This window comes from Diospyros lotus, chromosome 4 (genome assembly GCF_014633365.1).
Source record: "Diospyros lotus cultivar Yz01 chromosome 4, ASM1463336v1, whole genome shotgun sequence".
NCBI lineage: Eukaryota > Viridiplantae > Streptophyta > Magnoliopsida > Ericales > Ebenaceae > Diospyros > Diospyros lotus.
In genome coordinates, this window is record NC_068341.1 from 6,568,347 (window position 1) to 6,590,854 (window position 22,508).

General features: G+C 32.9%; 3 protein-coding genes across 3 annotated transcripts; 1 reads left to right on the forward strand and 2 right to left on the reverse strand.

The window, feature by feature from the left end:
- Positions 1 to 4,362: 4,362 nt before the first annotated feature.
- Positions 4,363 to 5,292, reverse strand: LOC127798991 (major strawberry allergen Fra a 1-2-like). Its single transcript, XM_052332656.1, has 2 exons — positions 5,018 to 5,292; positions 4,363 to 4,900 (listed from the first exon to the last, which is right to left on the reverse strand). The coding sequence occupies exons 1-2, from the start codon at positions 5,199 to 5,201 to the stop codon at positions 4,608 to 4,610; spliced, it is 477 nt and encodes a 158-aa protein (XP_052188616.1). The 5' UTR covers positions 5,202 to 5,292; the 3' UTR covers positions 4,363 to 4,607.
- A 3,417-nt stretch (positions 5,293 to 8,709) lies between these two features.
- LOC127798834 (major allergen Pru ar 1-like) lies at positions 8,710 to 9,569 on the reverse strand. The gene is made up of 2 exons (XM_052332462.1): positions 9,289 to 9,569; positions 8,710 to 9,191 (listed from the first exon to the last, which is right to left on the reverse strand). Exons 1-2 carry the CDS (start codon positions 9,470 to 9,472, stop codon positions 8,899 to 8,901), a joined length of 477 nt encoding a protein of 158 aa, XP_052188422.1. The 5' UTR covers positions 9,473 to 9,569; the 3' UTR covers positions 8,710 to 8,898.
- Positions 9,570 to 13,296: 3,727 nt separating this feature from the next.
- Positions 13,297 to 14,308, forward strand: LOC127799204 (protein argonaute 1-like). Its single transcript, XM_052333016.1, has 3 exons — positions 13,297 to 13,311; positions 13,740 to 13,905; positions 14,004 to 14,308. The coding sequence occupies exons 1-3, from the start codon at positions 13,297 to 13,299 to the stop codon at positions 14,306 to 14,308; spliced, it is 486 nt and encodes a 161-aa protein (XP_052188976.1).
- Positions 14,309 to 22,508: the final 8,200 nt, after the last annotated feature.

Sequence of the window (22,508 nt, forward strand, 5' to 3'; positions counted from 1 at the left end):
ATGATAGGATAAGATGCCCAGTTGATCCCTATGAAATATCGCCTTAGAATAGATAATTTTAACAGTAAGACAAAAATATGGATCTGATTACACTAACTGGACACAGAGAAATTGAATTGACCACCATTGTCCTGTTCTATGGAGGATATTGCCCTGATCCTTGATTAGAATTTAGAAGAAGAATTTTGTTGATATTATTGGATTCTAAATCAGAGAACCCTTCTAGCAGAATGATATTCATGCTTGCTTTTGGGGTTCGATTTTGGTCTTTTTTAGCGCAGTGCAAAGTGTGAACTCGCTACTTAATTAATGATTAGATGAATAATTAATTTTGGTCATCTTTAGGCCAAAATTACACTGTGAACTTGCTACTCAATTATAAAACAAAATTAAATCAACCAACACCAATTAAAGTAGACTTAAACCAGGTTGGGTCCTGGTTCCAAGTCTATAAAATTATATTAAAATTCTTTAATCTAAAAACTTGTAGCATATCAAAATATTAATATTTTTAAAATTTATTTTAACATAATTAAAAAAAAAAAAAAGCAACCAATTTGACAAAGCCAACAAATTCGATAGAATAAAAATTAGAAAAGCAAAACAATTTTAAAGAAATAAAGTTTATATTAGTTGGGTTGATCTAGTCCATAGACCTAATGATCTAACACAAACTCAACTCAATATTAAATGAATTCAAAAAATAGAATCAAAGTGGAATCAAGTTGAAAAATGAAAATTCAAATCACATTAATTTGATAGGATTCTCAAGTTTATTAACATCAAGTAAAAAAAAAAAAGTTTATTAACATCAATATGTAATGCCTAAAAAATGAAATATTTGTTTAAATATATATATATATATATGTGTGTGTATATGGTAGCACAAGACAAACTCAAGAAAAAATTGCAAGTATGGCAGGATAAAAGGTGAATAATGCAAAGAGTAATTGCCGACTTGGTCTTTCTTTACGTATTTTTTTGTAAAGTAACGTTTATTAATTAAGATATAAATCAAAAAATAGAAAATATAAAATTTGCGTTCGGACAAAAATGTGTTCTATTATATTTGTTAAATTTTCTAAAAAGAAGTCATATGACTTTTTATCTTAAACTTTGAAAATAAATTTATTCCTTCCTCTTTTTAGATAACTTATCAATATTATAAACTTTACATATAAGTTATCTTGATAGAGTTTTATCTTATTCATTTTAGGTAATGTATGTTAAAATAAGTTAGATAAGTCTTTATCAAGATAACTTATCTATAAAGTTTAAGATAAATTATTTGAAAGGGAAAAAGAATAAATTTATCTTCAAAAATTCAATATAAGAAGTCATGTGACTTCTTTTTAAAAAAATTGACAAATATAATGGAAAACACTTTTGTTCATGATGCTTTCTATATGACACTTTTTTCGATCTATATTTTAATTAACAAACACTATATTAGTAAGAAAAAGTTTACATGATAAATTGCTATTGTGTTATTTGAAGTTATGTTTTACTATTTATATGTTATTTGACAAGTAATGACTTTTGAAAGTTTATATTTTATAACGTCAAAATTGTTTTGATATCGATGCAAATTTATAAGATATCCTTATTTTTTGTAGTGATATGTTTTATAAGAAAAAGTTTAGAGAGCCCGACGAGCTTACCGACTGCCTTACTGAAACGGGGCAAAAAGATGATTTTGCCCCCACTAACTTTGCAAATTTGTAAAGTGGGTCACTGCTGCTCTCTCCCTGCTTGCTCATTGCTGCTCTCTCCCTGTTGTCCTCGCCTCGCCCCTTCGCTGCCCTCAACGAGGCGAGGTGACGAGGGCAGCAAGGCGGTAACGCGAAACGGCGAGGCGACGATCATGGAAGGGAGATCAGTGAGCAGTGGCCCAATTTACAAAGTGGGCGGGACAAAATCTTATATAAGGGGCAAAATCTTTTTTGTCCCCTTTCTATAAGGGGCTTGGTAAACCTGTCGGCTGTGTAGAACGACTTTGTTTCATAAACAAATTATAATGGGCAATCAGTAACTTTGAAAAAAAAAAAGAAAATTGTCAAGTGTCAACTCCCTCATATATGCCATGTATGTAAGTATTAATACATGTGCACACTAATGATCAACTTTAGCGACGCATTTTATTTTATTTGTTTAAAATTCGCACATTTATTTGTTTAACGTTTTCGGGTAACATATAATGGGCGATTCATTTGACCTGTTGCTACTCAAGAAATTTAATTATTCTTTTGTTTTAAATACAATTGTGAGGAGGAGATTTATATAAAATTTATTATTTAAAAAAAAAAAAAAAGTCTCAACATCATAAAGACGCCTAATTATATGATTTAATTTATTGTCGAAACTTAACTCATTTGAACTCTTATAAGTGTTGACTAGAGAATTTGGCTAAAATTGAGACTTGCACTTTAAACTATGATTTGATCCAAAAATATTTGAACCATAAGAAATCGTGTATTTGGTAATTAAATTGATCACACCCACATTGAACATAATTAACAAAGACTTTAGCTAAAGGACTAGAATCTATCCAAATAAAAAGTAATTTAATGCTTATTTTATAATATTTTAATAATATTTAACCAAACAAAAAGATAATTTTAATCTTATAAAAAAATCAAAAATTGTGACCGGAAGGAGTATTGTTGGTAAATAAAATAATAAATAACATAATTATTCTAATATCAATAATTAAAATGACAAAAAAAGACAATTCTATCTAGATAGATTATATCCAAATAAATTTATTGAATTAACAAACTGCCCATCTCCATTAATTGCTCTAGGCTTCTAATTAATTTTGTTGATTAGGATGAGGAGGCCTAGAATTCAACCACTTGCGGGGCAAGAGATGAAGATCTTCAACATTCCAGTAGTTCATGCTCCTTAGTAAGTGACGGTTGACATCAAATGTTAATACTCTCCTTAATGGTGGCTTGAACTATGAATATGCACACTCAACTTAAGTTATTATTTTGATAAGTATTTTAGATTTGATATCATAATTATTAACATTCAACGACAAAGCCAACATGATTATTAAAAAAGTTATTTTATTTGACAGTTTTTCAAAAAGTGATAATGATGAAAATCTCCTTGATACTTGTATATTTTTTTTTATGTCAGAAAAATTGTACATTTTATATTTATATATTTTTATTAATTATTTAAACCTTCTAATGTAATATTTGGTAGGAGCTTAAGGAATATCCTAACTTAAAGTTGTACTTAAGCTTTTAAGTTATTTTATTTAACAATTTTTCATAAAGTGATGCTGATAAAAATTTCTCCTGACAATTATATATTTCTTTTGATATCAAGAAAATTGTACATTTTGTATTTATATATTTTTATTAATTATTTAGATCTTCTAATATAATCTTTAGTAGGAGCTTAATCCTAATTTAAAGTTGTAGAAGCTTTTAAGTTGTACTTAATAAAATTCTTACTTACAAAATATATATATATATACACATATGATATGACAGTAGGCAGTGCCAAACAAAATGAATGGTACATATAAAATTCTTCATATAAATAAATAATAAATACGGGCGCTCCTAAACTAGTGTTTATTAATTAAAATGTAGATTAAAACATAAAAATTATTTCAAATAAAAATATTTTTTATTATATTTGTTAAATTTATCGATTAACCATTGAAAAAGAAATCACGTTACTTCTTATCTAGAATTGTTAAGATAAATTTAACTTTTCTGCTTTTTAGATAAATTTATCTTGAATCTTATAAATAAAAAAAATTACTCATATGTTTCCTAATGCATCAAAAAAATTTAGTAAATATTTTAATAAAAATCTTGCAATACTTCTCAATCTTATTTTGACCATTTCATATCTTAATTTAAAAAGTATTTTAATTTTATCTTGATACACTCTTAAATTGTTCATTTTAATAAATGGTACCTAAATATATTTAGTACTTGAAGAGGTGGATTTCTTCATGCCATCGCTCAGCAAAACAAAAGAATGAGGGCAGATTTTTCACTTTGAGTGAATAGAGGTTATTGTTTGGCCCAATCAATATAGAGTGCTGAATTGGGATGCCATTGTTGGGTTGTAGCTTTTGATTTATGTCGACAGGCCGCCACGCTTCTTTTCTTTCTTTTTAGTTTATTCTATTTTCGCCTTTTAACCGTTTAGACCATATATTCAATGAAGGGTCCCAAGCATCCTTATGTGCAAATAACATGTAAAATCTTTTATTCCAATTCATAAAGTTACTTGATGTTTTAAACTTAGGGAAAGACGGAATTTTAGCTAGAAAAAAACTCTACAAAACTACTAATTTTAACAATAGCTAATCATTGACTCAAAAGAGCATAATTATCAAAAGTATCTTTATTATAAGCTCAGTAAGCAAATGCAATCAGTAAACCGGATGCTTACAGCCACAACACACTTACCAACAACCCAAAGAAAGAAAAAAATAGGCGCGGCTAGCTGAAACCTTTCGAACACACACCCATATATGAACTCATTGGTTGAATATATAGTAACAAACAAGCACGCTTGTAATTGAGAGATTGTTTACTTAATTTCTTTGAGCCTAAAAAAACTGGGCAGGATCACTAGGCATCAGGGTTTGCCAAGAGATAGGATTCAATAGCCTTGAACATGGCCGATGCCTTCTCTTTCCCAGCCTTGATCTGTTCTTCAGTGATCTGGGTATCGCCCTTTGTTGTGTACTTGCTGCTGTTTTTGCAGATGGAACCTCCATCGGCTCCTGGAAGGATTTGAACTTCATAAGAGATCGATTCAATGGCATCTTGCAGAGCATCGCCTTCGATTATGCTGTAGTTGTAGGTGAAGTTCTCTTTGTCGATCCCGTCTATTCTTTGTTTCACGCTCTTGAATTGGCTCCCTGCATATGATCAGGAAAAGAAGAGCACATGAAGCCATGTTAAGTGACTGGCAGTTTCTTATAACTTGATTTTGAACTTAAATATATTGGCATCATCTTTATACAGGAAAAACGAACCTTCGCCAAAGGTGGTGAGCTTGATGGTTCCAGGACCACCATCGCCTTCAAGGATCTCGACACTCTTGATTGCCTGAGGCATGATCTTGGGGATGAGGGTGTCGGCATCGAGGACGAAGGCCTTGAACAACTTGGCCGGAGGGATTGGAGAAGCAAGCTCCATGTCATAAGTGATCACACCCATGATGGCTTAGAGGGTATAAAATTTGATCGAAAGAATGAGAAGAGGTATGAGAAAGAGCGGGAAGTTTGGTGTGAGGGAAACGCTTGCAGAAGAGGTGGTATTTATAGGGCAAGATGAAGGCAAGCCCCCTGCTTGGTCTAATAAAAATTACCCACTTGTTTCCAAATGGGCCCTCGTCTCCGCATCCTGATAATCCTAAACAATAAAATTTGATCAAAAGTTCTATCTAAAATTTTAATTCAGCTAAATGGTATGTTCTCTGTACAGAAATTCTATAAAAAAAAATTATTTTGACATAAATAATGAACAAGACGTTGGGGTCTTCTATCCCAAGTCTTTATAGCATTTAGTGGGGTGGCCTGAAATCCAAACACTTGGAAATTAAGATATTAGCTTTGTCTCAAGTCATCATCTTAATCAAGTATGATGAATGGGCTTGAACATTAAAGGCCAGCCAAATAATGGTAGATATTTGAATCTAAAGGCATTCTTTATATGATACTTGCTAGGGACTTTTATTGAGTTATCCTGGCTCCATAGAGGGCCTCACCTCACACATGTTTTGCTACCTGCTTCCAGGCCACAAAATGGTCGTCCTTTGCCAGCATTAACAGAATATATATATATATCACTTTTATCTATCCTGTTGAAATGGACACCAGCTAGCTAGGCCAGAAGGCTTGTATTAGAGAGTTAAAATGGCTATCCTGTTGAGACGGATTAGCATATAGTCCATTCATACCCTCACTGATAATAAGCAACAAGATAGGTTAATTTCAGTTAGGTGTCTGCTTTTATAGCCAAGAGCCATGTGGCAATGCTCTTTTGGCTTTAACATTCTAATATCGAGTGAGAGGACCACCTAGACAATATTCTTGGAGGATTACACAAATGAACAGGCACTGAAAGCAGGGCATATTCTTCGCACCAAAGAGAAAACAGTGAAGTTTCAAATAATTTAAGGTCTCGATGCCGACACCCAGTTGACTGTCCACCTTGGTGACTTGTGACCATTTCAAGTCACTGCAAAGGAAGTTCTTTTGATTTACTATGTTCAACAGTTAACTAGGGAAATGAACAAGCAGTGGAGGCCAACAATGGCCGATCTATATATACTGCCCGTGACGATTAGGTGGTAATTGAATCATGCCATATACACAGCCACAAAGCAGTTTAAAACATGTTTTATATAGTGTTTTATATTGGTACATACTCTGATGAAGTAGACAAGTTGTATAAATAATCTAAATGCAAAGTAAAAGTAAGATAAATAGAGAACCAATCATTTATGTCTCTAATAACGCAATAAATGGAAAACTGGAGTTGTTTTTCAGTAAAAATTTTCGCATAAATAAAAAATTAAAAAATCAACGATCCTTCGCTGATCGTTGCAGATCCATTGTCGTGAGTCGCATACCCTTCAACTCCCTCCCAGTGACCTTTCCTCTTTAGCTTCGCAGACCTTTTGCCACTGATCATTGGAGATCCATCGCCAAGCTTTATTGTTTCCTTCTCCACCAACCGTTGCAAATCCATCGTCATGAGTTGCAAACCCTTTAGATTCCTCTACCAACCTCTCCTCTTCAGCTTCGCTAACCGTTGTTGATTCTCTTTTTGTTCTTGTGTTCGTTTCAATTGCAAGATTAATGAAGTTCAATTACGGGTTAATTGGATTTGCTTGAATGTTGGTGTTTGCTTTTTAATGGGTAGCCAATTTTTCTTGATTGTTTGTTTATACTTTGTTTTCCAATTCTGTTGTTGTGATTAAAAGTTAATGATAAATGCATGTTAGTTTATTTTTAGTTTTTGTTCAAGTAAAAAAAATTCTAATTTTAAACATATTTTTTTCATTTTTTTGAAGTCTAAAACTGATTTTATATTTGGCAAAAATAAATGTGTTTCTATTTTTCTCTAATTTTTTTTGTAAAATAAAAATACAAAATATTATCCACAAAATTTGTGGTTCTCTAATGGGTGTCCAACAGTCGGTCATATATTGACCCGCCTTGAGGGGTTGGTTTGACAAAAATTAAAAGCTATCATATCAGAGACCCACCCACATTGGACGTCACGATTGACCACTCGCCCACTTAGCTTCCTTGGCAGTTGGCACGAGAAAATTTCAAACAACACTTTGGACAGTATTTCAACAAACAATTTACTTTGATTCCATGTTCATTAGGTAAAGTCAACGTCGGTGAAGCGATCCCCAGATAACAATAAACATGGAAATGAGAAATTTATGATCCTAGAATCAAAGTCAAAGCAGGATTAATGATGGCTTGCAAACACAAGAAATTTGGAAAAATATAAAGAAAATAAAAGATTTAAGAAAATTGGTTTGATCACGTTTTCAATCAAATCACCAAATTTCATTCGATTAACTCGCTTCAAGCCTTCAACTTTTACACATAAAGTGTGATTAAAATAGTATTCTTACATAATTGGAGGGCAGCTCGGCAGCTCGGCACAGCGAACAGAAATCAGGTGAGCACTGTCGTAGATATGCTGGGCATTAGGCTTGAACTTGTCCATATGCGCTATAGTCCCCGCCACGCTCACCATGCACATCCGCCCAATTTGCTTCACCTTGCAACAGCAACTCGCTTCTGCTTCGCCTCTGTAGAACATTTCATCGAACACTTGGTGGACGCAGTGTCTGTCGCCTAGACCATCCAAGCATTTCTTCGTATAGACATAGAACCCTGGCCTGGGTTCCAGAGGCAGCGCCTGTTGGTACCATGGATCGCTGGGATCGCCACTGAACAGGCTCAATTTTTGCTGATACCATTGATTGTTTATTACGGTTTGGTTCGTTGGTATCTTGCTCTCTAGTGCAGCAACAAGTGCACCATAAGTTAGCAGCAACGTCGTCGCCTTCACAAATATTTCTGACATCTTGCTTCCCGTAGATTTTCATTTTCATTTTCAGATTTGAGCATAGAAAGGACTAACGTTACAGTTGGGAATTAATATGGGAATGCTAAGGCACTCAGTGTGGCACGTAACTTACACCTTGCTTTAATGTCTCATTAATTGCACCAAACAATACTTGGCAAGCACCCAACTGTAGTTTAAACTTAAGCTTAATTAGTGATCTAATAATCAAATAGTCAACTACCGCAAGTTTTGATTTCGTCAATATAAATAGTGATATTTATATACTTAAAACTGATACATACACACTAAATCTAAGTAAAAGAAAATATTATCTGTAACACAATTTTTGAGAACATATATGTGAATCTCTTTGCTTGCATTTAATGGATAATTAAGTAGTAAGATCATTTAATTTAAGTGTGCAAATCAAATCACCACCCAATTCTAATTCCTTAATTTTTCTTTAGAAATTAAACCAGTCAAAATATAAATTACCATTCTCCTTTGTTCTTGTCTAGGACCATGCACCTATAAAAGTAAAAAGTATGGAACCAATTACTCAATTCTAAGTGGAGATCGAAGGCATTTAACTACAATAATTTAATACAACATCTTTTAAATGACGAAGTATAGTAACAATCCCTTTTATTGACTCCAAGAACTTACATATTTCATACATCCAAAGAAAGACCAATAAAACACACATTTGAACTAACGTTCATAGCTCAAACCCTCTCACAAGGCTCTTTTTTATATTGGAACGTACGTAAAACATAACAACACCAAACTATGGCCAAATATATAGTTGGGTTACTAATTAAGCCTCGGGATTGGCCAAGAGATAGGCCTCAATAGCCTTGAACATGCCTTTGGCCTTCTCTTTGCCGCTCTTGATATCCTCTTCAGTGATCTGGGCGTCACCCTTCACGTGGTACGTACTACTGTTCTTGCAGATGGATCCTCCGTCGGCGGAGGCCGAGATTTTGACCTCCGACGAGATCGATTCGATTCCACCCGTCAAAGCATCGCCTTCGATTATGCTGTAGCTGTAGGTGAAGTTATCTTTGTCTATCCCGTCGACGCGCTGCTTTGCGCTCTTGTATGTGCTCCCTTCACAATTAAAGAAAAATGTCCCGTCAGTTTTTACTCGGTGCACAGGCGGCCGGCCGACACCGAAAGAAGATAGTAGTTGTGGGTTCTTAATTACCTTCGCCAAAAGTGGTGAGCTTGATGGTGCCGGGCCCGCCGTCGCCTTCGAGGATCTCGACGCTCTTGATAGCCTGCGGCATTATCTTGGGGATGAGGATGTCGGCGTCGACGACAAAGGCCTTGAATAGCTTGGCCGGCGGGATAGAGGTGGTGATCTCGGTTTCATAAGTGATCACGCCCATGATGGCTAGCTAGCTAGCTTAAACAAATCTGAAAGATGAAGTTATATATATAAGAAGAGGTTTAAGAATTAATAGAAGGCTTTGGGGCGAGGAAAATGTAGATAGCAGAGCCAGTATTTATAGAGTGAAGGTGGGTGGCCTTGTGCCTGGGGACTGTCGTCTTGCAAGAAATATCAGGCCAACCAGTTAGTCTAAACTGGAGGGCATCCATGGATCTCAATTTCAATGTATTTATTGTTGGATGTGAAGCCTCCATATTGAGCTTCCTCTCTCTCTTGGACTTTTCTTTTTTATTATCATAAAATATCTCAACTTCCGTCTTATTAATCTCTAAGAGTGAGTGACATTCTCGCTTAATACACTTCTTAATTAAATTCGAATACAAACACAATTTATATACACTTAAATTGAACATTTGGATGGCCCTTTCCATTGGCATGAAAGCCCCAAGAATTGATCCCCCGATACTAAATGAAGAAGCATCTTATTAACCTTTCTAAGTGTATCCTTAATCACAAAGTTGCAGTCATTGAGTGATCCGCAGTGACATGCATATCAGTGCCCTCGACGCCAAGGCATCTTAACATTTAAAAAAAAATGCCCAATATATATAGTTCAAGACTTCAAATCAACCAGGCCCCATCAAATGGTGAATCATGTTTTAGGAAAATTAAGTCACCATGGGGTTTCTCATCTTAAGCCATTGCAATTAATATTGCCGTCTTAGAACGTGGGGAGAGATGAGATTAGTTAATATTTATATTATTATTTATTATTCCAATATTTATTTTAGAATGATTGGAGTTTGTTATATTTCTAGTAGAACGCCATGCATGACCCAAATCAAAAGTTGGGTATGGGTGGGGCAATCTTCTAGACTTTTAGTTCATTCGTCCCGTGACCTACAGCTGCAATGCCACCATCCTGATTCTCGATCAATGCTTCTCCATGGGGTCTACTATGTGGAATTAATTAATGGTGCATACTAGTAGTGTTTTTTTTTTTTATTAATATCTTAGAATTGATGTTTAATTGGTCATAATTTTTAAAGGCTTTTCTTTTATGAATTTTTTTGAAGATTTTGATAAAAATAAACACTCTAAAAAGGTATTTTATTTTTATTTCTTTATAATTTTCTTTCACTCCCTATCTCACTGTCGTTGGAAAATAAATTAAAGTTATTTTTATTGAATGACCCTTAAAAAAGCCAAAAATTATTTATATGTTAATAATTTTAAAAACTATTTAAAGTGATTTAATTTGAATTTTGAAGTTGAATAAATTGTCAAATCTGATTGCTGGCTCAAATCCTAAATAAAATCATAATTTAAATATTTTATTTAGTCATAAAACTATAAATTTTAATTAATTATCAAGTAAATAACAATTTTTTAATTTTTAATCTAATAATTTAGAGTAAAGTCTCTGAAACAATCAAAACATCATCAACTTTTTTTTTTTTTCCCTTCTCTCCACCATGCAAATTATTAACTTTGGTTATTCAATTTACAACTCTCTAAGTCCTTTTATTGATATGTTTTCTCTTTTTTATTAATTGTTATTGGATTGTACCGACTCAATCTTGGCCTTGGCCCAATCTCAGCCCCTAGCCCCTGGCCCGAACTCGGCCCTTAACCTGTGGACCAATCCGAGGCTTGACCCTGATCCTGCGTTGATGTACAACAACATCATTCACTACAGGAAAAAGGGGTATTGGCGGCGAAGTTTTTTCGATGGTTTTAATAAGCGTCGGGAAAACACCACAATTACCGGCGGTTTTAAGAACCGCCAGTGATAGGTCAAAATGATCGGCGATTTCAAAATCGCCGGTAATGGGTTACACATCTTCGGCAATTTTAAAAAATCGCCTGTGATTTTTGAAGCATAACCAGTGGTTTAAAAAAAAATGTCAGTTGTGTTTAACCATCCCCGGCGGTTTTAACCATCCTCGGCGGTTTTAAAACCGCCGGGGATAGGACTATATAAGACTCAGCCCAATTCTCTCCCGCGCGCACCCGGCCGCATTGATCTTCCCCTAACCCCCTTCGATCCCTTCCAAAATCCCCCCCTCAAACCCTAACATTATCTAGCTCGCTCCTCGCTGCCTCCCTCGATCACGCTCGCTAGCTCGCCTCGCCCTCCCTCGCTCACTCTCAGTCGCTCTCGCCCTCGACCTCGCCCTCCCTCGCTCACTCTCAGTCGCTCTCGCCATCGGCCTCACCCTCCCTCGCTCACTGATCAGTCGCACATGCAACCAGAGAAGTGTTGATTGGAATTGGGGTAAATTACAGTTCGATTGCTCCGCGATAGTTGTTCTTCATTGATCAGGTTTGTCTCCAACTTGTGTATAATGTATCTCTATCGTTTATTTATCTGTTTATACGTATGAATTTTGCGTGTTATCCTAGATCCTCTGTTTTTGGGGTAAATTACAAACTTAGTGTTGGTGAATTCAGGTTTGCAAGATTGTACCTGGTCAGAGATACTCGAAAAGGCTGAATGAGAGGCAAATAACTGCTTTACTTAAGGTGACCTGTCAACATCCTCATGAAAGAGAGTACGACATTCTTCAGGTTGTTTTCTTATCAACTTTTTTTTTTGGTTTTTTTTGTTGAGTATTTTAACAATTAGTGCCCTTGACAATGAATTGTTTTTTTCTGTATTTATTGTGGCAGATACAAGTCCTGGATGTATATTTCTTTGAGACATTTACGTGTCTATGGGGAACTAATTAGTGGAAATAGCTTTCATTTTGTAAATAATAGAATGTAATAACCCATTTTTGGTTGGAATTTAAAATATAGAACACAAGTTATATAATAACTTTGGGATGTCATGTGGCTTGTTTGGTTTATAGATGATTTTAGTACTTTATGTTAAAATATGTTTTTTAACATATTTTAAAAAACATATGGGGAATTGTTTTTTAACTTTGGTTTAAGGTGTTGTTTATTACTCAGGATATTGTTCCGTGTGGGTATGGCTGTTTTGTAAACTGGGGCTGTTGGAATTCATGGAAATAAATGAGGAAAGGGGGCAGTGGGGGAGAAATTGTTGAGATTCTTGAGAAACATTTTGTTGTGGAAAGAGGAAAAATTGAAGAGAGGAAAAATGGAGGAGATGAGAGAGTGCTCCTGTTTCTTCTGAACTTTTCCTATCTTTACACCTTAAATCCAAATGGGGAATGATAATTTGTTTTCCTTGCGCTCAGTTTTGAGCAATCAACCTTACCTCAAATGGAACTACTTCTCTAAGTAGGAGTGCTTTTTGCTTAAAACAATAATTTTGTATGCTTTTTAGCATATCTTTTTCTCATCCAATGGTGTATGATATGTTCATGTATAGTGACTGTTAATCTGTTTGGAATTGTCTATCACTGCCATGTTTGTATTGACTGTGTCAAGTGTGATATAATAATTGAAAGTTTGTATTAGTGCTATTTATGTTAGGGCATGTGGTGTAGTCTAATACATTGCAGCAAGTTTCTTCTGGGTTTTTTGCCATGTCCTTGTGTGCTTTGGTCACTCTTCTGGTGTGGGATTCTATATTTCATGCCATGCCTTTTCTTGCTCCCTGTATTTATCTGTCTTCTTGAGTTGCGCAATTGAATAGTTTGAAACTGTACTTTGTTTTGATGGAATGCCCTAATTTTCCTTCATCACAAGAAACTTTTTGCTACAAACCCCACCAGGTATTGAAACAAATTGAATCCCCTTAGTAAAGAATGATGGAATGCCCTAATATGTTCTTTGTAATTTCTTCCCACATTAGTGATGTAATATGTAGGAGAAAATTGTCATGTTTGTCATTCATTTTTTATCATAATGCGCAATGTTGCTGTAAGTAAATATGTTGGATATTTGATTGATGCTTGTAGCTTATCTGTTTGGCTCATTTTATTGATTATCAGTGCTAGCGAAGACAGTATGCATGCATAATTTATCTTATTTCTTTTTTATTTGAAAAAAGAAAAAGAAAGAGAGTTATGGTAATGGTGGAACAGTGAACAGTTGGATCTGCATAAACTTTTCAAGGAATGTGCAAGACAGTGTGGCTCGTAGTTTTTGTTCTGAGCTTGCACAAATGTGTGTAATTTTAGGAATGGTATGGGCCTTTTCATGTATCTTAATTTACTTAAATCATTTCTTGTAACTGTTCCGCTTTTTGGAGAACAAATTCAAAATTTGACAAGGTGAAGCAACTCTTTTTTTTTATCATTGTGATGACATTGAGTTGTTTCATCTGAGCCTTGGGGTGGTCTGAATAGGTATTTCATCGCGAACATGTGCTTCCACCAATCAGTGCCCGCCCTGATCAGGTAGAAAGGGTCTTGAAAGCTCGGTTCCATGATGCTATGACCAAACTGCATCCTCAGGGCAAGGAGCTGGACCTGCTTATTGTCATTTTGCCTGATAATAATGGTACTCTATATGGTATGGAATTCACATTGGTTCAAAGAATGCTTCATATTCATTTCTATTTTGGGTTCAACATGTTGCATTTCTTCTGTTGAACTATATTATGTCTTCAGGTGATGTGAAGCGGATTTGTGAGACAGATCTTGGCATTGTTTCCCAGTGCTGTTTAACAAAGCATGTATTTAGGATGAATAAACAATATCTTGCAAATATGGCCTTGAAGATTAACGTGAAAGTTGGGGGAAGGAATACAGTACTTGTTGATGCACTCTCAAGGCGCATACCTCTAGTTAGTGATGTACCAACCATCATTTTTGGGGCTGATGTTACCCATCATTTCAATGAAGCTAGTTGTTGTTGCATTATGGTCATGATTTGCAACATAGTTGCAGGTCAGAATAAAGTTGATGAAGATTGAAATTTGCTGGTGTTGTTTTGTGATGCTTTCTGGAGTAGGACTTATGCAAAATTTGATTTTTCCTCATCTCCTACTACTATCTTTTAAAAAGAAAAAACATTTTGTTGCTGATTCTAGATTATCTGTGCCTATCTGATACTAAGATTTCTTATTTTTCAGGGGAGAAGGGAATCAGTCCTAGAGCTGGAAAAGCTCTACACTACAAAGGATCCTTTTTCCATCGCGTTGTCAAAGGATCGGTGGCTCAGGTATGTCCCTAGTCCTTACTGTGCTTGGGAATTATTTTGTGGATTGCGATTAATTACGTGTGCTTAGCTTTCTGTTTAAGCATGACTTAGAGTGGTCTTTGTCTTTTTAGTCAGCTATCCTTGTTTATGCTGTAGGACACAGGGCTGACGGTCACGACTGCTTTTCTTGTGATGTAGTTTTAAGGTTGTACTTACTGAGTTGTCTACTTAAAAATGCTAAAGTTTGCAGTACCTAACCATATTTTATATAAAGGACGCCTCTTAATTATCATTTTTCTAATTTTTCTTACTTATGCTGCAAGGTGGTGATCTTCTTAAACGAGATGGTATGTATTTCTTGTGCAGTCTTTTTTTATTATTTCTATCTATTTACTAGTCTTGGGCAGTCTTTTGTTTTTTTATTTCTATCTATTTACTAGTCCATTATTAAATGAATTTTACTGCATAAAATTTGTATAACTGGTATAAATGCCAAGATAACCAGTCCATGATGTTGAATAGCTAGCTTTTGTTTAATTTGGATGAAAGCATATGTTGGACAAATTATTTTAAGCAGACATGGACCTGTTTTACCTGTCCGGTTTAGACAATTCTTTGAATTATGCCGCTTCATTATGTTTGAACACTCTTTTAGTTTTCTACATTTTAGTTTTTTGCGGCAATTCACCTTTGCCGGCGGTTTAAAAACAACCGCCGGCAAAGCTTTGACTTTGTCAGTAAATTCCAGTAATCGCCGAAAATTCTTATTTTTACCGGCGGTTCAACAAAATCGTTGGTAAATTTTTTTTCCCGGCGGTTAAAAACCGCCGGCAATATTTTCCAACGGACGTATTTCCAGCAGAAAAAATTATCGCCAGTAAAAATTTTACCGGCGATTTTTTTACTTTTTTCGACAGTTTTTTAACCGCCAGAAAAAATCAAACCTCTTGTAGTGATTATAGCCGCACACTAGATATTCTCGCGCCCGCTCAATATCCCATCATCATTTATGACAGATTTCATTTTCATTAATGACAAATCTCATCTACATTAATGGCAGTCTCATCGGCACCATGCCACCATTAGGAAGCTTCGACGCCAGATGTCTAGTCCTATCACCCTACAAACGCACGATGCATGCAGAAAAATCTCTCTTCCTTCTATATAAACCAACTCTCCCTAAAGCCAAGATATGTTCTCCTCTGATTTACATCTTCTGCTGATATCATGGGGCTGAATAGCGGGGACGTTCGTGATGGTGCGTTAACAAAAAAAAATATATATATATCTTGAACCTTACTAATAAAAAAAAAATGACATATGTGTCATCTAGTACATTTTAAAAAAATTAATAAATAATTTGATAAAAATTTTAAAATATTTCTAAATCTTAGCTTTAATTTTCTATATCTTGATGCGAAAAGTATTTTAACATTATTTTACTCATTTTAACAAACGCTATTTTAACAGAGATGACAATAACTTGGGTATGAAAAAAAAAAAATCATCACTCATCTCAAATTCATATAAAAAGACATTAATAGATGTTTTAATCTTTTATAAAAAAAAATGTGAATTTATCTATCCTCTAATAATAAAAATATATTCATGAAAAGTCAACACATTTGAGAATTTTTGTGTTTTTGTTAAGAAAACACGTTTCAGAAAATTAAGGAAAAGTATATATTAGTTGGTTGGATGTGAAACCTTGTTTTTGAGCCTTCTATATGATAGAAGATTCATTATCAGACTAGTTGCTTAATGTTCCCTCATGGTCCTCCTCTTCACACTTGAGATATATTACCCGTCTTAGAAAACGATTGATATCAAGGACCGTAAAAAGGAAGTACCGCATGTCAGTCCCATCAAATGGTAAATATCGTTTGGTATTCAGATTAAGTGATAATAATTGAATTATATTAAATATGTGATAAAACATTGATGTATTAATTAAATAATAATCTCATTTTCTAGTCAGGTGTCTTAGGTGTTAAATTGTAAGGAGATATAATCCATTTTGAATAGAGTATAATTAGATATTAATTGTTGAATCAGAGATGAAATGAAATAAGGGGCATTTTTGTTCTCTCAATTCGAAATTCTAATTTTATTAAAGTGAGATAAAATTATATTAAAGGGACTTGAGATAAATTTATTTATTTTTTGTAAAATAAATTAAGACTAAATTAATTAATCTTTTAATTGTGTTGAGATTTCAAACATAATTATATCCCCCTTAAATATAATAGAATTTTACTTCTTTATTTTTATTCACTTAAGGTGTTCAAGTTTTGTCCAACTAATCTTGAAGTATATGTGACTTTCTCCTTTATGTACCGTTTGAGTAAATCTGAATGCTGACACAATTATACACACTCAGAATTAGACATTTGATGCAATCCATATAGAACTTACTTTCTACCTTTACTGTTGTCTTTTAACTAAATGTTATCTTCTAATAATAATTTTATCTTTTAAGTTACCACACTAATTCGAATATTAATATTTCATGTGAAATTTTAAGTGTTTTATGACTATACCTTATCTGTAAGAACAATAGAATCTTACTTTTATTTGCATACTAAACTAGTTGAGAACTTCATTTTGTAAAATGTCTCATGTCTTAAAATTCACCAAACCAATTATAGTCACTTTCCTAGTGATGACTAAATTAATCTCTTTTTTAGATTTGTATTTGTCTCGAGATCTTCATAAGAAAGTATAAGATAAAATATTAGTATAAGATAAAATAAGAAATTAATAGTGTTATAGACAAATTTTAAAAACTCCATTAAATATGAAATGAATACATATGAAGGGCGCCCCCATCCCTAACAAATGGATGACTTTTGAATCATTCATTGTAATCTTTCGTATGGAAAATGTTATTTGTACAGAAGTATTCTCACAGAATGCTTTACAAGGTAATATATCGCAATATTTGTTCATCCTCTTATTCCCTCTTTCCCCTCTCTCTCCCCCTTTCCTATGTCGCTGCAACTAACCACCTGCCGACATTCTTCACCTTAGCCGCCTCGCCTACTCTCGTCGTTACAACCTTGCCCTCTCGCCTCCTCTTGCCACTGCAATTTCTGCTGCCTCATCGCGTCGCCTCTATCACCTCGCCTAGCCTCATCGCTGCCACTTTCTCTCACATTGCCGTTGGGACCGATAGTGTGAGAGGGAGATAGAGATGGTATTACAAGAGCAAAATAGATCATTTATTACAGAGACAAAATGAGTATTTCATTACTTGATTATAGTGATTCTATAATCCCCCTTATATAATCCCCCTTATGTACAAATAGCATCACCATTCTTTGTATACCACAACCTATCTAGCCATCTCATTTGACAAATATTTTAGAAATCCTCCCACATCATGTCATATAGTCCACTCAGTCATATCCACGTGACCAATTGCATCCTCGCAATACGTCTAGCCACAAATCGCTTCGTATTTTAGTCATTTACAAAGCTTTTCGTCGTCATCACACGTTATTTATGGGACTTCCTTGTGGTAGAGTTTTTATTCTTAACAAAATAATAGTCTCCAATTAAAAAATTGAGCACCCCTAATTGTTGTCACGCATTGAATTCGTCCCTAATACTTGTCCAGGGGTAAAAAATTAGTCAGTCTATTACTACAACACCATAATTTACATCGAAAATTATTAGTAGAAAACAAAATACAATGACCAAGAGATAAGATCCATTTCTATTTGACCAACTGCAGCAACTGCGTGGGGCAACCTCACAGGCAAACGGATCACTCGGCTGATATAATCCCTGAGATTCATTTGCATTTGCGTCCAAGGAATGGGGTGGATGGTCATGTGTTGTGTATTTTATATTTTTAATATATTAATATTTATATTAAATTTAATATTTATTTTAAATAAATAATTAAAGGCGAAAGGACCATTGCCATCCCCATTATAATGAAATAATGTGACATTCATGTTCAAGCATTCAATATGAAAAATAACTCATTCAAATAAAGTATATGGAAAAATTATAACCTCGGTTTCACTTTTTAAATTTTATACTTAAAAAATCTATAAAAATGTTACTCTTAAAAGATAAGAAATTGTAAAGAAAATTTACTAATTAAACTGCCCTTCATTTATATACTGTTAAATCTTTATTATATTTTGATGTATGAATTTCTCACAATATATAATTAGTCTAATAAATATGTAAACCCTAAATTTTGTATGGTAAACACTGTCAAGATTTACTTAATTTTAAATTTTTTTCTTATACTCTTTGTTTAATTAAAAGCTATATCTACGGATAAAATTTGAACTAACAATCTCTAGATTAAAATAAATTTATTTTATTACCAAGCCAAATCTTGTTTTTATTTAAATTTTAAGTAAAAACTGAAAATTAAATGACGACGGACATTCACCGTCAAATAAACATTCATTTCAAATCTTTTAATTTTGGGTAAAATTGCCTATGCACCCCGGTAGTGTAGTTTGAAATTGCCAAAGTAATTTTGGGACATTCACCGTCAAATTGCCAAAGTAATCCCTATACTTTGTTTAAATCGTCTAAACTCCCCAACTATTAATAACACCATCAACTAAATACAATTAAAAGAAAATTAAATCTAATTTCACTTTAATTAAAAGAAAACTAAAACTGGACATTATAAAATAAAGAAAAAAAAATCCTCTAGCCATAACCCAACGATTGAGATAAAAAAAAAAAAAAAAGTCATCACCAAACCCGATGATGTCGAAGTCGTATACCACCTCCAACAATAACAAGGATAAACATGGTGCCATAAAGAAAAGACACAAGTGGGGACAATAAGGGAGTTTTGTGGCTGTAGAGTTATAATAGATCTAACAAGGTGAAAAAGTTTCAAATATAATAATTTGTCGTTTATGGTAAATAATGACAATGATAGAAGAAAACTAAGCAAGTCTAGCAAGTTGTGATGATTTTTGATAACAAGGAGACGGTGATTAATTAAATTTCTCAAATGTCGTTGGTTGATAGGTTTTAAGGAAACCATTCTTAACATTTTTTTTAATTGTTAATAGATTATAATAAATCTTGTGGCCTTTATGATTTGATAAGGATTTTAGCACTTATTTTTTATATTATTTTTCTTGTCTATTTCTTTCACTCTTGCGAGCTAATAGTTTCACTAGCTAATAAATATAAAAGAATATTTAGCAATAAGAAAATTGGTGATAGATTGAAGTTTAGTAACGATAATGGTTTTTCTTCTTATCTCCTCTTTCTCCTATCCTTTTTTCATTCTCAATTGTTGGGCTCCATCTAAATCTCAACAAATACCCAATTCTCATCTGTGCCCTAACACAAAAACCTAGGGATGTTAAAAAAATTTAGTTTGTCGTGGAAACCCCCAAACTGAACCGAATCAGATCGAATCAGTCGATTTTTTTTTTTTTTTTTTATGGTTGAAAATGGTTTGGATCCTGTCCAAATCGCGTGGTTTGCGATTTGGACAGTTGGAGGTTCGGTTTAAAACCAAACCGCCCAAGAAAATACTAAAAAAAATTATAAAAAAATTATTATTATAAAAATCTAATAATCGACAGCCATTTTTTATTTATTTTTTATACTTTTTTGTCTTTATTTTGTGTTCTTATTTATTTACATTTGATTGTCTTTATTTATCAATATTTGTGTTTTTATTTATCATTTTTAAATATAATTTTTAATAATTTTAAGTAGCATTTCAAATCGCGATTAATCGTATCAAAGCAGACCGCAAATGCAGTACGATTTGGATGCACCCAACCAGACCACGTCTGGTTTGGTTGAAAAATCGCACCAGCGATTTGGCGTGCTGAAAATAATTTAGACAGACCAAATCGCACCGCGCACACCCCTAAACCCAACAAGAGTTTTGGGCATTGAACCCAAATGGGTTATGACAAGGTTTTTTTTTTTTTTATTTACTTTTATTTTTTCTTTTGACTAGAGTGAAAATAGATTTAATTTTGTTTCAGTTATGTTTAGTTAATGGTGTTCTTGACAAAAGAGATGATTTGGTAATTTTTGCATAGTACTAGGACTACTTTTGCTAAAATTAAATCATAAAAGGTATTTGAGCAAAACGTCTGAACAACAAAGAGTGTATGAGTAATTTACTTCAAATTATACTTCTACCTCTACCTCTAACATATCTATACATTTGTATTATAATATTATTCGTACACTAATTTTTGACATTCATAAAATTATAGACACCTTTTCAAGAAGCTAACAACATATCTTTTTTTTTTTTTTTAATAAATTATCAACTACTTCTTAAAAATTATAAACACTTTAAAAATTATAAGCATTTTTGTTATATGTAAAAAATGTTTATATTTTTTTAAAAAATAACATTTTTTTATTCTGTAAAGGTGTTTTAATTCTTAAAAATTAAAACTAAACTATTTAGAGTTTTGAGAAATAATTAATAATTTATGAAAAATGTTATTAATTTATTGAAAAAGTACTTATAATTACGTGTGTATAAAAGTTAATGTACAAATAATATTACCGATACTATTATATAAGTAAACACTAGATTGTGATGTTATGAAATCTTATTAATAAAGTATATTTCAAAAATATCCTTTATGCATCATGTTTAAAAAAATAAAAATTAATTGCATTAACATGATTTAAAATCATGATTATTAAATAATAATTAATTTCTCAAATAATTTTACCACCACACTAAGTCTTATTTTACTTAAAATGTTATTCCAAAAATTAAAGAATAAACTGTTATTGTCAAATGTCATCTACTAAAGTTTTATTCAAGATTTTTAATTTTTTTTAACAAATACGAAACACAACCTATTAAATCACTAATTGTGAACTGTTATGGAGGTCTACATGCACAAAACTATATCAGTTAAACGCAAAGTTTATATAGCTTTCATAGCCTAACCTCAATGCAGAATTATTATTTGAATACTTATAGTGATATTTTATATTAATATTTTTATATTAATGTTAATATAAATATATAAAATATAAAAACAAAATATCAAAATACCTAAAAAAAAAACATTTGTATTTGTGAATTAACTATGGAGGAGGGATGGCCAACAAGAGGATATATGAGAGAGGGGGAGAAACATGAAAACTAAAGAATATCCTTTTAAGATGAAGGAATATCCTTTTTAACCCAAAGCAAAAAAGAATATCTCCCAAAATCTTTAGCTCCTTCCATTATGTATCCTTTTCAAGAATACATTTTTATAATTAAAAAATATTTAAATTAGTTAAATTCAAAAGAAAATACCTAACACTACCAGTTTTATAAAAAAATATTAATTTGACCCTTAAATTTTGTATGATTGGTCACTTAAGTCTGGTAACTTTTTTAACTTAAATATATTTTTTAATTTATAAATTATTTCACTTTAACCCCCCCCCCCCCCCCAATAAGTAAGTCATCGAGTTAAAGCTGACCAATTTGTAAAACATATGGGTGTATTCTTAAAGTTAGTCCAAGAATTTATTTTTAGTTGAAATATACTTTTGTACTTAATTTACAAATTAATTTGTTTTGACTTTATGATTAGGGAACTGTTGTTAGTCAAGCGCTAGCGATTTGGTTAAAGTAAATTAAATTATATTATAAAATATATAAATATGTTTGAGAAAAAAAATTAAAAGATAAAATAACAAATAGTAAATTAAAATTGCATTCAATATTATTCATAGGAAGGATATTTTAGGTGTGGGTATATTATATAAGTAAAAAAAAAAAAGATGGAAGGTAAGGCTGATGAATCAAAGGGGGGTAGTGAGAGTACTTGTAAGTCTGTCAGCTGGGAAAACTCGAATCGAAACCCGAAAATAAAATGGGTTTAAGATCACAAAACAAAAAAATTGGGGGAGTGTAGGATTCTCTGGAATGCGGTGCATGGCAATAAGGGTGAGTCTCCTTTTTGTCTCCTTTTTGTCAACGCAATCCCAATCCC

Bases quoted from the DNA above. Each gene is read 5' to 3' on its own strand.
- LOC127798834 (XM_052332462.1), bottom strand. From the start codon at position 9,472: ATGGGCGTGATCACTTATGAAACCGAGATCACCACCTCTATCCCGCCG. The intron at 9,192-9,288 runs GTAATTAAGAAC...TTAATTGTGAAG, and splicing joins GCTCACCACTTTTGGCGAAG to GGAGCACATACAAGAGCGCA.
- LOC127799204 (XM_052333016.1), top strand. The intron at 13,906-14,003 runs GTATGGAATTCA...TTATGTCTTCAG, and splicing joins TAATAATGGTACTCTATATG to GTGATGTGAAGCGGATTTGT.
- LOC127798991 (XM_052332656.1), bottom strand. From the start codon at position 5,201: ATGGGTGTGATCACTTATGACATGGAGCTTGCTTCTCCAATCCCTCCG. The intron at 4,901-5,017 runs GTTCGTTTTTCC...GATCATATGCAG, and splicing joins GCTCACCACCTTTGGCGAAG to GGAGCCAATTCAAGAGCGTG.